General features: G+C 37.0%; 1 protein-coding gene across 18 annotated transcripts in view; it reads right to left on the bottom strand.

Annotated features, from left to right (window-relative positions):
• rbfox1 (RNA binding fox-1 homolog 1) overlaps positions 1-14792 on the bottom strand; it is a 2577027-nt gene that overhangs the window by 146959 nt on the left and 2415276 nt on the right. For all 18 annotated transcript variants that reach the window (XM_039775112.1, XM_039775116.1, XM_039775111.1 and 15 more), the window contains one exon: positions 13492-13734. In XM_039775112.1, coding sequence (XP_039631046.1) covers positions 13492-13734 — 243 coding nt within the window. The remainder of the gene's footprint in view (positions 1-13491; positions 13735-14792) is intronic.

Consider the following 14792-nt stretch of genomic DNA (forward strand, 5'->3'; position numbering starts at 1 on the left):
ATGTTTCAATTTAAATTATTTCCTTAATTAACATGGTTAAATTACTTTTAATCATTCATCTGAAGTAGCAGCAGAATAATTAGACAGCGAGGAGGACAGAGAAATGAGTCAACAGTCTGCACAAACCAGTACAACTTTGGGGCTAAGCAGTGAGAGTGTTGTTAAAATGTACACATGGCTCATAGTAGCTTTTCTAGGGACGACTTAAAGCAGGAATACAACAACTGACAAAGACACGTGGTAATATAATGAATGCTCTCTTATCCATCCGACTATTTTCTAACTAACAAGGAGTGAGACTATATTGAAGGAGGCATCAAAGTTGCTAAGTGATAAAACAATCAACACTCACATTTGGGCAAATCAGAGACACCACAGTCGCCATAACTGAGTATGTGAGAGGAAAACTTAAATGAACAAAGGATGGTAATCCATATTTAAACATCATTTGTAAGTACGAACGCTAACTCCTATACCAGGGTGTTGCCCTAAATTATACAATTGATAAACTCAAGTCCAAACTAGACTATTATTACTCAATTACATTTTGACAAATTACATTTAAGCCAAACCAAAACCCACTGATATGGTGCTTTGCTTTCATTTTTGGTAGACATTCATGACTTTGAATAAATACTGATGATGATGACAGTTATAGTTGCCTTTCTACTATACATGGCCATAAACATATACAATCAAGAAACAAATATTTAAATTAATAATGATCAAGAACATAATTAGAACAAACCCAGCAGACATGTTCACTGGGAGAGGCTAAGATCAGTTCTTTCTAAGTTCACTGGTATATAATAATTAAGTAAGTTTAACACACTTCTTTTTTCTTCTTCTTTCGGCTGCTCCCGTTAGGAGTCGCCACAGGGGATCATCTTGATCCATGTATTCCTGTCCTCGTCATCTTGCTCTGTCACATCCATCATCTGCATGTCCTCTCTCAACACATCCATAAACCTTCGCTAAGGCCTTCCTCTTTCTCTCTTCCCCTTGCCTAGCAGCTCTATCCTTAGCATCCTTCTCCCAATATACCCAGCATCTCTCCTCTGCACATGTACAGTACAAACTAACACAATCTCGCCTCTCTGAATTTGTCTCCCAGCCATCCAACTTGAGCTGACCCTCTAATGTACTCATTTCTAATTCTATCCATCCTTGCCACACCCAATGCAAATCAAATTAAGTAAGTTTAACACACTGAAATCTGAAAATAAGATGTAAAGGATGAAAATACAATATGATCTGAGTTAGAACAGTGAAACAGTGTTAAAATATTCAGTCACTAATAGGCACAGAACTTTGTATCTCGTGAAGTTTTAGAATTTCAAAATAAAATGTGAAAATCGAGCAAAATGACACCTTTTATTGGCTAACTAAAAAAAATTACAGGTGAGATGTAATACAGAAACTGGAGTTCCCTGTGTTTATGTAGACACCAGGACAGATATAACATTGGAAAACCTTTAAGTGAGACATCTTAAATGTAAAAAAATAACAGACCTCTTCAGGCTAAGATTCATTAAGCAAGAGAGGAGAACAATGTATGGTCAAGATCTTTGGATAAGACAACTGTCTAACAAGGTCTTTTGACGTTTCTGATGAATTTTTCAATACAATGTGGGTCATTAGACAGGTTGTCTGTGTCAGTCCGAGTATATCTGGCCATAAGACTCATGTCTCTATTCACACCATGTTGTAACTGTCCTGGTGTCTGTATAAACACAGGGAACTCCAGTTTCTGTATTACGTCTTGCCTGAAGATGGGCTCTGAGTTGCCTCGAAAGCTTGCATATTGTAATTTTTTTAATTAGCCAATAAAAGGTGTCATTTTGCTTGACTTTTCACTACATTTATAATGGCTAACATAATACAACACCCTAGTACTACTAAAATAAAATGTTTAAAAGCTCAAATCCTTACACTTTGCAGGCCACACATCTAATGTCATATTGTGTGGTTGCATACTTGAAATCTCAGCAAATGTGGGTTTTACAGTACAGTCTACTGTATATGTACACTTTTTGGACAGTATCTGAGTGGCATAGCGATGTGCTAAACTTTTGTTTTCTAAATTTAGGGACCTGCAATTTCTATTAATTATTTCATACAAATAAAATACACTTACAACTCAAACTGTCTTCTTTTAACTAAATAGAATATATATATGTATTGTGGTCGACCCCAGGAGGAGGAGAGGAGGGCTTGTGCCTCCTCCAGACTGCGAGGGGGCGTCCGTCCTGGTTATATTGGGGACCACGGGTACAGGGCTTGGAAGCCCAGCCCTGTAGAGACCCGTGGTCACCGCCAGGCGGCGCCCCGATGCCGGTTTACCCGTGTGGTCTTTGGCCGGGGATGGAGCCCGGCCGGGACGCCTTGGAAGACCGGAGGAGGGCGTGTGCCTCCTCCAGACCGAAAAAAGGGCGTCCGTCCTGGTTATGCAGGAGGCCTCGGGTAGGGGACTTGGAAGCCCAGCCCTGTAGGGACCCATGGCCACCGCCAGGCGGCGCCCCAGTGCCTATTGATCCCGGGAGCCCGGCACTTCTGCCACACCAGGAAGTGCCGGGGAGAAGACGAAAGGGGATACACGGACGGCTTCGGGTGCGCAGCCGGCACTTCCGCCGCACAGGGGTGTGGCCAGGACTAAGTGCCGGGAAGCAGCTGGAGCCCATCCGGGTTCCCATAAAAGGGGCCGCCTCCCTCCAGTCATTGGTGGACGTCGGAGGTAGCAGGACTGAACTGGAGAGAGAGGATGGGAGGCGGCCTGGAAGGCACAAAGACTGTGGGCCCTGGACTTTGGGGAATCGGTGCAAGAGGCACTGGGGTTGTGAGTGCACGTGACTTTGACATTGGAACTGTAAATATTGTACATAGTGTTAATAAACGGTGTGTTGGGTGAAAATATGTTGTCCGTCTGTCTGTGTCTGGGCCAGCTTTCACAGTATATATATATATATATATATATATATATATATATATATATATATATATATATATATTGTAGTAAAATTTTCTGCCAAGTCACCGACATTCAAGAAATTCCTGCAACGTGTGATACAGTATGTGAATATTCTAGGGATTATAAAAATGTTTAGGGTGTTAAAATTGGTAATTGCAACAGCATGCATGTTTTCAATTGTTCTCAAGTCTTTAAAAATAATCTCCATTTTCTTCATTGAAGGATTCAAACATATCATCTGGTACTTGCAAAAATATATTTCAGCATATCTTGCCAATCGGGCATACACAATAAATGAGCGTGTCGTTTTCTAGTAAACAAAAGAAAATTGTTGCATTTTATAAGTTTATGTGTGAAAAAAATCCTTTTCAAAGTGGTTCCTGGAGTGGTAGAGAGTACAATGGGCTTTCCACAAAGCTGCAGCAAAGGAGAAGACAAACGGAAAGCAAGATGTTTTCAGTCTTTGCAGCTACGGATAAAAGCTCCAACAGCATCAGGTTTCACCCACTACTAAGCATGTGATATTTGACGCTTACTCCTTCCCTCCATTACAAATTAAGTTCATTTATTACTATCAATGCCTGTGTTATTATTATTGTGCTATCTCACATTTCAATGTTGAATTCTCTCTGAAGAATACAAAAGCTGATTTTCTCCTTTTATGGAATTGGTGTTTAAGAGTCTCTGGCCCTCACTAAATTGTTTCTTGTGCAAGATTACTTCAACTTTTCTAAAAGATAACCAAAGAGGGTCTGCTGGGACATCACAATTCAGTTATTATTTACAAATCTAAATCTTCCATACACTGATACTTTTCTTTTAAATATTAGCAAATATACAATATAGTATGTGAGGAGAATATACACTGTATGCTTAGTTAGTTACAGAAGGAATGCAAAATAGGTAAAGGTTAAACAGAAAAACATATAAAGAAAGTTAAGCATATGTGGTTTGGAGAGTTCTATTGATGACTCAACATCCAAAAATGTAAATTTCTAAACATTTTCTATACTTTTCTGTTCTATGCCTTTAACATATTTTTTCCTTAGTAAACATAAACTCTTTGGTAAAATGATTCAGAACAGGTTTAATTTCAGACAGAGAGAAAGAGGGCATTCATCATTCAGGGCCCAAGTCTTGGAGAACAATGGTAAACATTAAGTGGAGGAAACAGTTGTGACTATAAACTGGCTGTAGTATAAATAACGCTGTCTGACACTTGCACTTGTGAGACAACTTCAGTGCTCATCGAGCGATAATTCCACCCTGGGTTGAGGGTTGGTGCTGTCATCTAATGCCTCTCCTTTTGCTGCCAGATCTGAAGAATGACTGTCAGTGACATCAACTTGAACCCCCCTCTTCCTGCCACCACCCTTAAATGAGCCACCACTAATATGGAAGCCAGGCTTGCTACGAACGCACGTCTGAAAAGACACCTTCATTAGACAACTACCACTGAACCTTTCAACTAAACCTTTGCAAATTTTATGGGGTTTACCAGTGGTGCCCCAATTCTTTACCTTTGCCTTCTTTCTTACAATGCTCTTATCATTTTTAGGTAGATGAGTGTTATGAATTAATAAATTAAAATTTGATTGTGGCCCTTGTCCAACATTCACAGCTGCCTTGCTATGACAAATGAAATGGTTTGAGCAGTATCACTTAATGATCACCTTACAGATTAGAAACAACAAGCAATCAACTCATATTTTGAGCTCAGTTTTCACAATGGCCACTTGATGAACACAGCAAACATAACAGTTACTGCATTTCGTCTTCAACACATATATTAAACTATATGTGTTGTATATATTTGTTAAACTAATTATATTTTTTTCATATCATTAAATTGCTTTCAGGCTTAGTGCTTACTGTTCCCTAGCCTGGCATGATTCTAGCTTTGTTCACTTATTTGGAACAGAAATAATACTGAAAAAACAAATAAAAGATGGATTCAGAAATGAGAATTAGCATGCACAAAAACAAACTGCATATCAAAGGGCAGCCAGGCTTTTTCATTTTAGTAGGCCAACAAAACATTTTGCTCTCTTATTTTTTAAGTGTTTTTTTTTTATTTTTATTTTGGAGTGAGATATCCTGCAAATCACTGGAACCTGGCAAAAAAAAGAGTGTTTTTATGGGCTTTCATTACTGGTTCCCCTATGCAGTCTGTTATGCTTCTTTACAATTTACCAGAGTCAAGTTTAAACTTTATTGAAAATACAAAAAAAATATTAAAAAAATACACTTAAGGCAAATTAAAATTCCTTGTGGTCTCACTTTCAGTGCCACAACAGAAACTGGCTAACGAGTAAACCTCCAGCTCTTCCTTCTGCGTTTCCATTTAGTTCACTTCTGTCGAACCCATCCATATATCCATTTTCTATCTGTCCTTCTCAATCTCATTTATATATATATATATATATATATATATATATATATCGTCATGCATGTGCATTGGAGGATTCCCTTATGGGCTCGATCGGGGTCAGTGATAACCCGAAAAGGCGATAAGGGGGCACTGTCGATAGCATTCTCTTCTTCTCTCCCCACAGTTCAGAGAAACCGCCCCCGGCAGTTAGCCCCGTCCCTTCTGGTTTGTGTGTTTTAAGAAGCTTCCTGCACAGAAGGAGGCCTCCTTTGCACTAAGAGGAACCCGCTGGATGGAGCTCCAGTGAACGACTCTTACATATGTTGTTGTTGCTCCAGAGAGGCTATTAATTTTGCTACCAAAGAGGCGTGATTTTTGTTGGAACTTTTATTATTAATTTGGATAGTATACAGAAAAATACACACCCATACACAAACAATAACTCTGCTTGCTACCTGTCAAAACAAAGTAATCACTGTAGACTACAGCATTAGCAATGCACTATGTAATACATATACATATATCTCTGTCATATGATATTTGGTAAGGGTTTCCTTAAAGCAGTGATAATGTTGGTGATATGCCATCTATTGGAATGACAAATGCAACACATTTTATTACTAAAAATGTTTGTGATGTGCCATCTTTTGGAGAGGCAAAAACACAGCAACTGGACAGACAGACATATCTACAGACACTTGTCCTTTTTATATATATGGAGTAACATGGAGTTGAGAACAGCAATGACCTCTGTTTCATTTCGTATCCTAGAGTGGAGAAGAACACACAGGAAGAACTCTGATGTCATCTCAGATGATCAGCATAGCATCATCCCATCCGCCCGTGCCCCTTTTTAAAATATCAGCCAACTGGAGGGGGCAGTTTATTCGGGAACCAACTTCCTGACAGGTCAGACCTTAAGACAGAATCTACTTACTAGTGGATGAATGCACGCCTTTATGGTCTTTTGCAACCATCTATATATCTACTATATATAATTCACTAAGGCAAGACACCCATGGAAAGCACGCCGGAAGGGTCGTGGATTCACTAAGCCGCCGACAAGTAAGAAACCTATGGCACACACAGGGAGGAGCCACGCCCACCAACTCCAAGACCATTGGATACGACAACTCGCAGAGCCACGCCCACCAACTCGGACGTGACGACACAGAAAGAACGGCGTCATTTATATTTGTTTGTCGTAGAGGCCTCATGTACCTCCGAGCCACCTTGACTGTTCATAGAGGCATGTTTCTCGCGGAGGTGAGTCGCCATATGCAGTGTGTAAAACAGTTTGTGAGGGGTATCCCATGGGATCCTTAAAACAATCCTTTACAACTGAGGTTAAAACACAATGAAGTAAGCAGTCTTTAAAAGCCGAGTTTTCGGTTACGACGCACGACCGCGTGCACCATAGCCAACTGTTTTACACGCTACATACAGCAATTCACATCCGCGACAAACATGCGTCTTCTTCACTCACGGACAATTATATGTTGCTCTCTCCAGAGTTCCATCTTTTCATTCACTTTCTATTGTATCCACAAACCCTCCCTTTTTAGACAACTGTGTCTTTCCAGAAGTGTTCAACCATCAATAAATAATTATGTGGCGTTTGTTATGCCGCGGGTTCACTATTGTGTTGTATTTTGCTCTCTCCAGAGTTACATCTTTTTATTCACTTACTGTTGTATTCTCACACCAACCCATTTTAGACAACCGTGTCTTTCCAGAAGTGGTTAGCATTCAATAAATAATTATGCATGAGATTGAGCGTGTGTCTACCCGGCGCAGAGAGGCGTGGGTAAGCCATTGAACCCCATTCATGCTGCAAACCGTGGAATTCCCACTAAGTGCAACTCATACGCTCCCACTGGTTTCGTCCCTACCCTTTGTACACACCCCCTCCCACCTCACTACTACCGTGGTCGGGTGTCTTGGTGGATTATATGTAGAAAAGCAGTCAAAACCACACTGAGCAATGAAACGTCTACGTCAGTCACAGGTGCATCTGGACTGTGTAAAGTCGACAACGACTCAAGTGACGAGTTGGAGGTGGGCACATGAGCGAGCAGTGCATACTGAACGAGATATCAGCAGACTAGCATGACGGACGGAGCTGAATGGACGTCCTTCTCCTCTCCTCCCGTTCCACACTCCTTGCCGTGCACCCCCATCCCTCCGTCTGGCAAGAGAAGGCGCGATTGCGGTCCACCAGTTTTCAGTCACGGACGATTGTGTGTTGGTTCATTCCGTGCATTGTTGTAATGTTGCTTTTCTTGCTGATTTATTACATTACTGATTTTTCAAATGTTAATTTTCTCCCTGTGCTTAAAAATCATTCAAAAACCGGCCTGATTATGCGGCGTATGGTACGCCGCGGGTTGGCTAGTTTACTGTATTTTTCAATCTGGATATTAAATGGGGACCCCAGTTCTTCACGTGCAGTTGTTATCTCCTATAGTATTTACTTATTTGACTGATGCCTTTATCTAAGACAACTTACAATATCTCAGGTAAAACTGGTTACATTTCTTTTGTTTTATTTCCAGTTGTAGCACAGGCAGGTGAAGTGACGTGATCATGGTCACACAGAGTCAGAATTGGGAGCTGAACCCACAAAGTTAACCCATAAAGTCATAACCACTTCACCACACTGTCTCATACTTCACAGTATAAGCTTTATACAGTAAATTTTGAGCCAAAATATAAAATTACACATATTCAGAGACGTCACAATGTTCTGCAATAAATACAATGGTTTACTAGAAATACATCCTGCAATTAAGCTCTTTTTAAGCTATCCATAAAAATAACATGAATGCTTTAACTGGCAAATGCAAAAATACACATTGTATACTAACATCACAGTAGTAATGTGGTGCTATGCTTTTAATTAGGAAAAGTCAGCAAATCACATCATTGCCATTTTAAACTTTTGACTCTTTTTGATAATCTGAATCTTAATAAATATTTACCTTACATTAATGTATTATAAAAATAGTGTATAATAAAGAAAAGAAAATGCAAAAACCTTTCAACTTACAATAAATAACAGATTTCAAGAAGTATAGTAATAAAGTCAGAGAGAAAAGCTGTTTTACTATATGTATCTTGAAAACACACTATTTTAAGTACATTTATTAAAGTACATTTTCATGAAATGTGTCAAGTGCAAAACAAATTCTGAGATACTCAGCAACACATTTTTTCAAAGAAAATCTGAAAATGATGTCATGCCTTCCACAATACAAACTTATTTAAATTATTTAGTCATTGTTTATTAATTCCAATTTTTGACCTCTGCATTCATTTTTTCTTTACCAATTAAATCATCAGCATTTCATTTTAATGAAGTCATTTTTACATTTCAATAAGATTTTTTTTTGTTTTGTAACAGCAGAAAGGAAAGCTGACTAAAATAATCAAATATAAAGCCTTTTAGTACTTGGAATATGAATAACATAGACATAAAGGTTTAAATAATGCACATTTGAAAAAGCCCCATTAAACTAAATTAAAACACTGTAGAAACAGTTACAAAGGCTATTTATTTTCTATCTGAAAAGGAGGTTTCTGTGTAACTGTGACTAAACAACAGAATGCTTGCTTTTCTGACCTCTGATCTGCATGGGCCACGGAGATCAAATCAGTTTATGTACAAGGCTAATTTATCAAGATTAGTGCACATGTGAAGGGGAGAATGAAGACTGAAGCCAATAACATCCTTCCAATGGAATTTCAGAGAAATGTGTAGCAAAGTCATATTAGAGTATGCTATTAAAGTCATATTAGAGTATGCTATTAGAGTATGCTACATTAGCATCAGTGAGGTATTGAAAATTATTTTTGGTGGTATCTGAAGTTAACGTATTGATGAACAATGAGAATCTGGTGTTAAGTACTAAAACTGTAAGGAAAAATAGTCTGAATCATAGATTTACATCATATAGGAAATTCTACAGGTTAGTGATATTACATTTTCTTCTTCATCTGAGTACAACTCGTCAAATTACCTGATGGACCTATAACTAGAATTGCACTAAAACTTGTTAAACCAAATAAACTCTGAAAATGAAAAAGGTGTGTACTTTCACTAATTCATTGCCTCTGTCACCAAAGTACATACATTTCATTCCTGTGCAAACAAATCAGGGTCCTAGGAAGTCATCACCTGTGCTAACAGCATTCAACTAAAGACGGGGTAGGGTCCACTGCAGGACACACTCTACTATACACCCTGACAGAGACATGCAAATCATAACCACATTTCCACAGTCACCTGCTCCTCGACCACTTGCTCGATACAGTCGAGGTTAAAAGTATAGTATCTATGTGCTTGATATAATAATCATGGCCAAGCTTTTATGAATGATAAGAAAAAGAGTGTATTACACTTATAGATTTGCCTCATTTAACAATGAAGCTCAGTAAATTTAGGATTCTGATAATCAGTGTTCTACTGTACTACCACTTTCTAACATCTTGGCACGGCAAAAACGCTCGAACTAACAGAATTTGGATAGCCTGATAACTTCGGAACAAGGTGGAAAAAATTACCTCTCTGGAAGAAAAAATAATGCTCAAAACTGATGTCATCCATGTATTACAGTATATTATTTTTGAGAATAAGTTAAATAAAAGAACATACAAAAATCAAGATACATGAAATACTTAAGTTGAATAAGTTTTGTTTAGCATTTGATACAAGAACAAGGTGTTAAGCAATAAAAACAAAGTGACTTTAATGCATTAAAATGATTCTGTTCAATTCATATTACTCATATATATTAACGGCATAACAAATTTGAACGACTGTCAGTGATATATACTTAACAGGGGTAGTCATTTCTTTCAATATGTAAAAGAAGGGAAATTAAGACAATAACATAATAAAAGATTGAGTTTGTTTTGTATTTAAAATACACCAAAACAAGAAAATACTCTCTGGGTACGTCCAATTGGGCAGAGATCCTGCGCCAGACCCAGGACATGCTAGAGGGATTTTATCTCACAGCTGGCTTGGGAATTACCTGGGAATTTCCCAGGATGCGAAGAATCTCTAGCTGGGGACAGGGAAGTTTGGGCCAACCTGCTTGGCCTGATATCAGGAAAAGTGATTTAAAAAAAGAGACGAGATGATCAGAAAATAGGAGCTGAACTAAGCATATTTTGTATGCTTTGATCAACATATAGGTATATAATCACACCACAAATTTCACCAAATGCCCCACATTCAGGCATCTTCTGGAGATACACATGAACAAAACACCGTACTGCTGATGTTTGTTATGGACAAACGTCAATTATTTAGAACAGGGTTCAAAGAAACCCAAAAAATTGTACCTAAGGATTATCATAGATTCATTTCAATCTATTAATTTCAATATTTAGTTTTAAGCAGCACTTCCCAAACTCCATGACGGGTTTAGAGCCCTTTACGTATATATATATACAAAAATATTTATATCTTTTCAGAATCACAGTGAGGTGCAAAGCAAGAAGCAACCACTGACAGGACACCAGTCTATAATGAGGTGATCCCACACATGATCCCAAATTTGAGTCACTGATTAACATAACATGTAGATCTTTCTGATGAAGGAGGACACTGCAAAACCTTTCAAGAAGAAGCACAATCTTGGAGAGAATGGATAAAACCTTGCTTTCTTTAATTGAAACATCTGCATTTATTTTGTATGTACTTGACATAAATGTACCTATGGAAGTTAATGGCCCTTATTTATTATACAAATGACTATATCAAAATAAAATTGCAAAAACATGAATACACAGGAAAGCCAATAAACACCGCCCATTAGGAAGTCTACTTTTTATATTATGGAGCATATATAATGTAAAATGGTAATATGATGGGGCACAGCATAATTAAAATCTACACAGCATTACAAAATGGCACAACTGTCAAACCACTGCTATTCTTTGATAATAATAATTAATACAGCAGCTTTCAAGCAAAATTCACCATGTTCTTTACATTTCCAAAAAAAAAAAAAAATAAGAAAAAGAAAATACCAGCAAACATAAATGATGAGATATGAAAAAAGAGGAATGTGAACCTCAAATATAAACAGCCTAACAGTTAAAGAAAACTAATATAAAAATTGCTGAAATGCTTACACTGAATAAACACAGAACAGACTTGTTAATGACCTTCTACAGATAAAGTTTTAGCTATAAGAAATGACTCTTTCATTATTAAGTAAATGAGACTTAAAACCATTCAAGCCTATTTTTAGAACATGACACAAAAGTCAATAGGACTGCACTTAATGCTTACTACCCATAATGCCTGTGATGCACCATGCAAAAAACATTCCTCATTAGACTATAACACATGAAAAATGTCATGTCAGATGCACTGTTAATTTTCTGAAAGATTTCTGCTATTGGCCTATGAAGTTTTGCTTTAGTCATCCTTTTTAAAAATTCAACAAGAATAGTAAACAAGCAATAAATTATTCAAGTACTGGTATTTATCTTGTTGAAACATTGATATCAGATCAATGCTTACAACAAAATGAACTGAGTTGGTGAGTTAAGACACACAACTGGCCAGTAAACAATCTTTTTTTTTTACAATCTGAACTAAACTTACACCACTCATCTACAACAAGTTGCCATAATAAATGAAGGTTATGTTTTTATAATATTCAGAAATCATAAAAAGAAAATAATTAATCAGGTCCAACTGAATGTGCCGCCCCAATTCAGAAAATGTCTCATCCTTTACTGGTGCAGAAATGAGTTGTTCAAGTATTCTGGTAACTATGCAAGATGCACAATGCAAAAATAAGGGCTGCTCTCATGTTACTGTAAAGGACAACCAAGATCTATCTATCTATCTATCATATAGTGCCTTTCACATCTATCTATCTATCTAATATAGTGTCTTTCACATCTATCTATCTATCTATCTATCATATAGTGCCTTTCACATCTATCTATCTATCTATCTATCTATCTATCTATCTATCTATCTATCTATCTATCTATATAGTGCCTTTCATCTATTTATCTATCTATCTATCTATCTAATTAATAACCTAAAAAACTAAATACAAGAAAAAGATGACAAATGTATAATGTGAGTTTGATGCTAATTTAATGTGAACAAAATCCATCCTTCCATTTTGTTAACCCGCGTATCCAGGGCAGGGTCTTGGGCCACTAGAGCCTATCCCAGAAAACACTTGGTTCAACACCTGAACATCACAGGGTATGTGAACAAAATATTATATATAGTTGTAAAATGAGGATCTGTAGGAAGAAAGGAAACATGAAACATGACATAAATGTTTAAAAAGTATAAATGAAATAAGTAAGGTAGATGCCCAGTGTTATTTTTTAAAAAAGAGGGGCATAAATCAAAGAAAATTAAGTGTAAATTTTGAGCTCAAGTTAGAAACCTCACAGCATGACTTACAGACTTGTGCAAAAATGAAACTACCACCTTGGCCTTCTTCAAATCTTAAGCCCAAGATATTTTTAAAATGTTAGTCTAAAAGGTCTAATAGGAACTGACTTGACTGTTTTAGGTGGATTGGCGTACCTCTTATTAAAATTGTAAATGAAAACGTTTTGTACACATTTTGTAGGATTCAACTTTCTTTGTCTTGATGTCCCTAACTGATGAAGTTTATGGCCTCAAAACCACAGCTGAGTGAATAAATCTGGACTTAGCAGTTAAAACATCTGTTCCTATCAAGCTATGAATAAAATATATTTAGTGTTGCACACTTTTATGTCAAGACACCCACAAAATATTTCTATAACAGTGAAAATAAAAAGAAAGTAAATTCATGATAGAGGGCCTGTGCCAAACGATGGCAAATTTGTTCCATTAAGTTTTTTTTTTTTGTTTAGTGATATAAATGAAAATCTTTATTAATTCTTTTGAAATCCTTATAAAGTAAAACAAATGAAAAAATAAGAAAGAAATAAAGCTGCCAGCTTTGTTACAATGTACAAAATTCAGCATTAGGAAAACAAAAAATCATTTCCATGCAACTCAATTAAGCCAGTCAGCATCCAATCTCAGCTGAAACCTTGGAAATGCGATGGAAAACAATTCTAATTTATCATAACAATCAACAGAAAATGTAACCACTCCAAACAGTGTACTCACTGTGGCTGTGCCAGAGACGGTCTGTGCATTTGTGTCAGGGCCACTCTGTTCAGTGTGCGTCTGGGTGGGTGGGTACATGTTTAATGTGTGCTCAGGAACTGTAGTCTGCCCCGTATAGTCCGGTGCTGGATGAGGGTGGGGTGCTGTATATTCAGCTGGAATGCCATTCTGAGGGGGTGCAAACTGGGCTGAAGCATAAGGCTGTGCCATGGTTTCAGGAGGTGCTGTAGCGTCCTGATTACCCTGAGGAGAAAGAAGGGAAGACAAAAATGAAGGTTAAAACCACCTGGATATTCTTCAATATAGTAAACGTTACTGCTTTTATGAACACCAATATTACTGATGCACTTTAAATTATTAAATTTAATACTTGAACTGATAAGTTGGTTACTGGTTAAATGAACATTAATTGAAAGGTCTGCAGCAACCCAAAATATTACAATTAAGAACTTATAATAATAATAAAAATTAAAAAAAAAGGTACGTTCACAACATCATTTCACTTTTAATTATAACATTATAAGAGACTGGGTTTAATTCTTTCTGTTTATCTTAAGGAAGAGTTAACAGCTTACATCAAAGCATCATTTATGATAGCTGGAAAATAAAACATGTGCGGCACCCATTCATATTACATAACGCCTTTCATATCTATTAATCTATGGCTTAGGAGAGACACAACAGGAATGTGTCTAACACAGTAGTGTTATGCCAAAAAGACGCACACACAGTTTGTTTTGATTACTTGCATTTAAATAGAAATTTAGAAATAAATTACACCATATATTAATAACACACTACTCTATCGATTTTTTGAACTAGATTAGCATGTTGCAGGTTATATGTGACCAGAGTCTATCCTGATAACACTGGAAACAAAGCAGAAATCAACAATGGACGGGGCAACGGTCTGTTTAACAGAACAATAATTTGCATTGGGCCAATATTGATTTTTCAAAAAACCTAATTGCATGTGTTTTAAGGAAAGAAAATAGACAACCTGCAGAAAATCTAAGTTGATACAGAGGGATACACTAATTAATTTTTCTCACACAGAAGACTGGTCAGGATATGAACCAAGGACTATAATGCTGTTACGTAGATACATGATCTATTAAATGCAATTTCAATACCAATCAAACTTCGTATTACAAAGCATCTTTGATTGTGAATACAATGCCAAGAGCTTTGCAGAATAAAAAAAAAAAAGAAAAGAGGGGAGACTGATCTACTGTCTCAATTGTGAACCATAAAAAACAAAATGATTTCGGCCAACAGCTGGGAGTAAACTAAGGTGAGGA

This window comes from Polypterus senegalus, chromosome 13 (assembly GCF_016835505.1).
Source record: "Polypterus senegalus isolate Bchr_013 chromosome 13, ASM1683550v1, whole genome shotgun sequence".
In the NCBI taxonomy this organism is placed as follows: Eukaryota; Metazoa; Chordata; class Cladistia; order Polypteriformes; family Polypteridae; genus Polypterus; species Polypterus senegalus.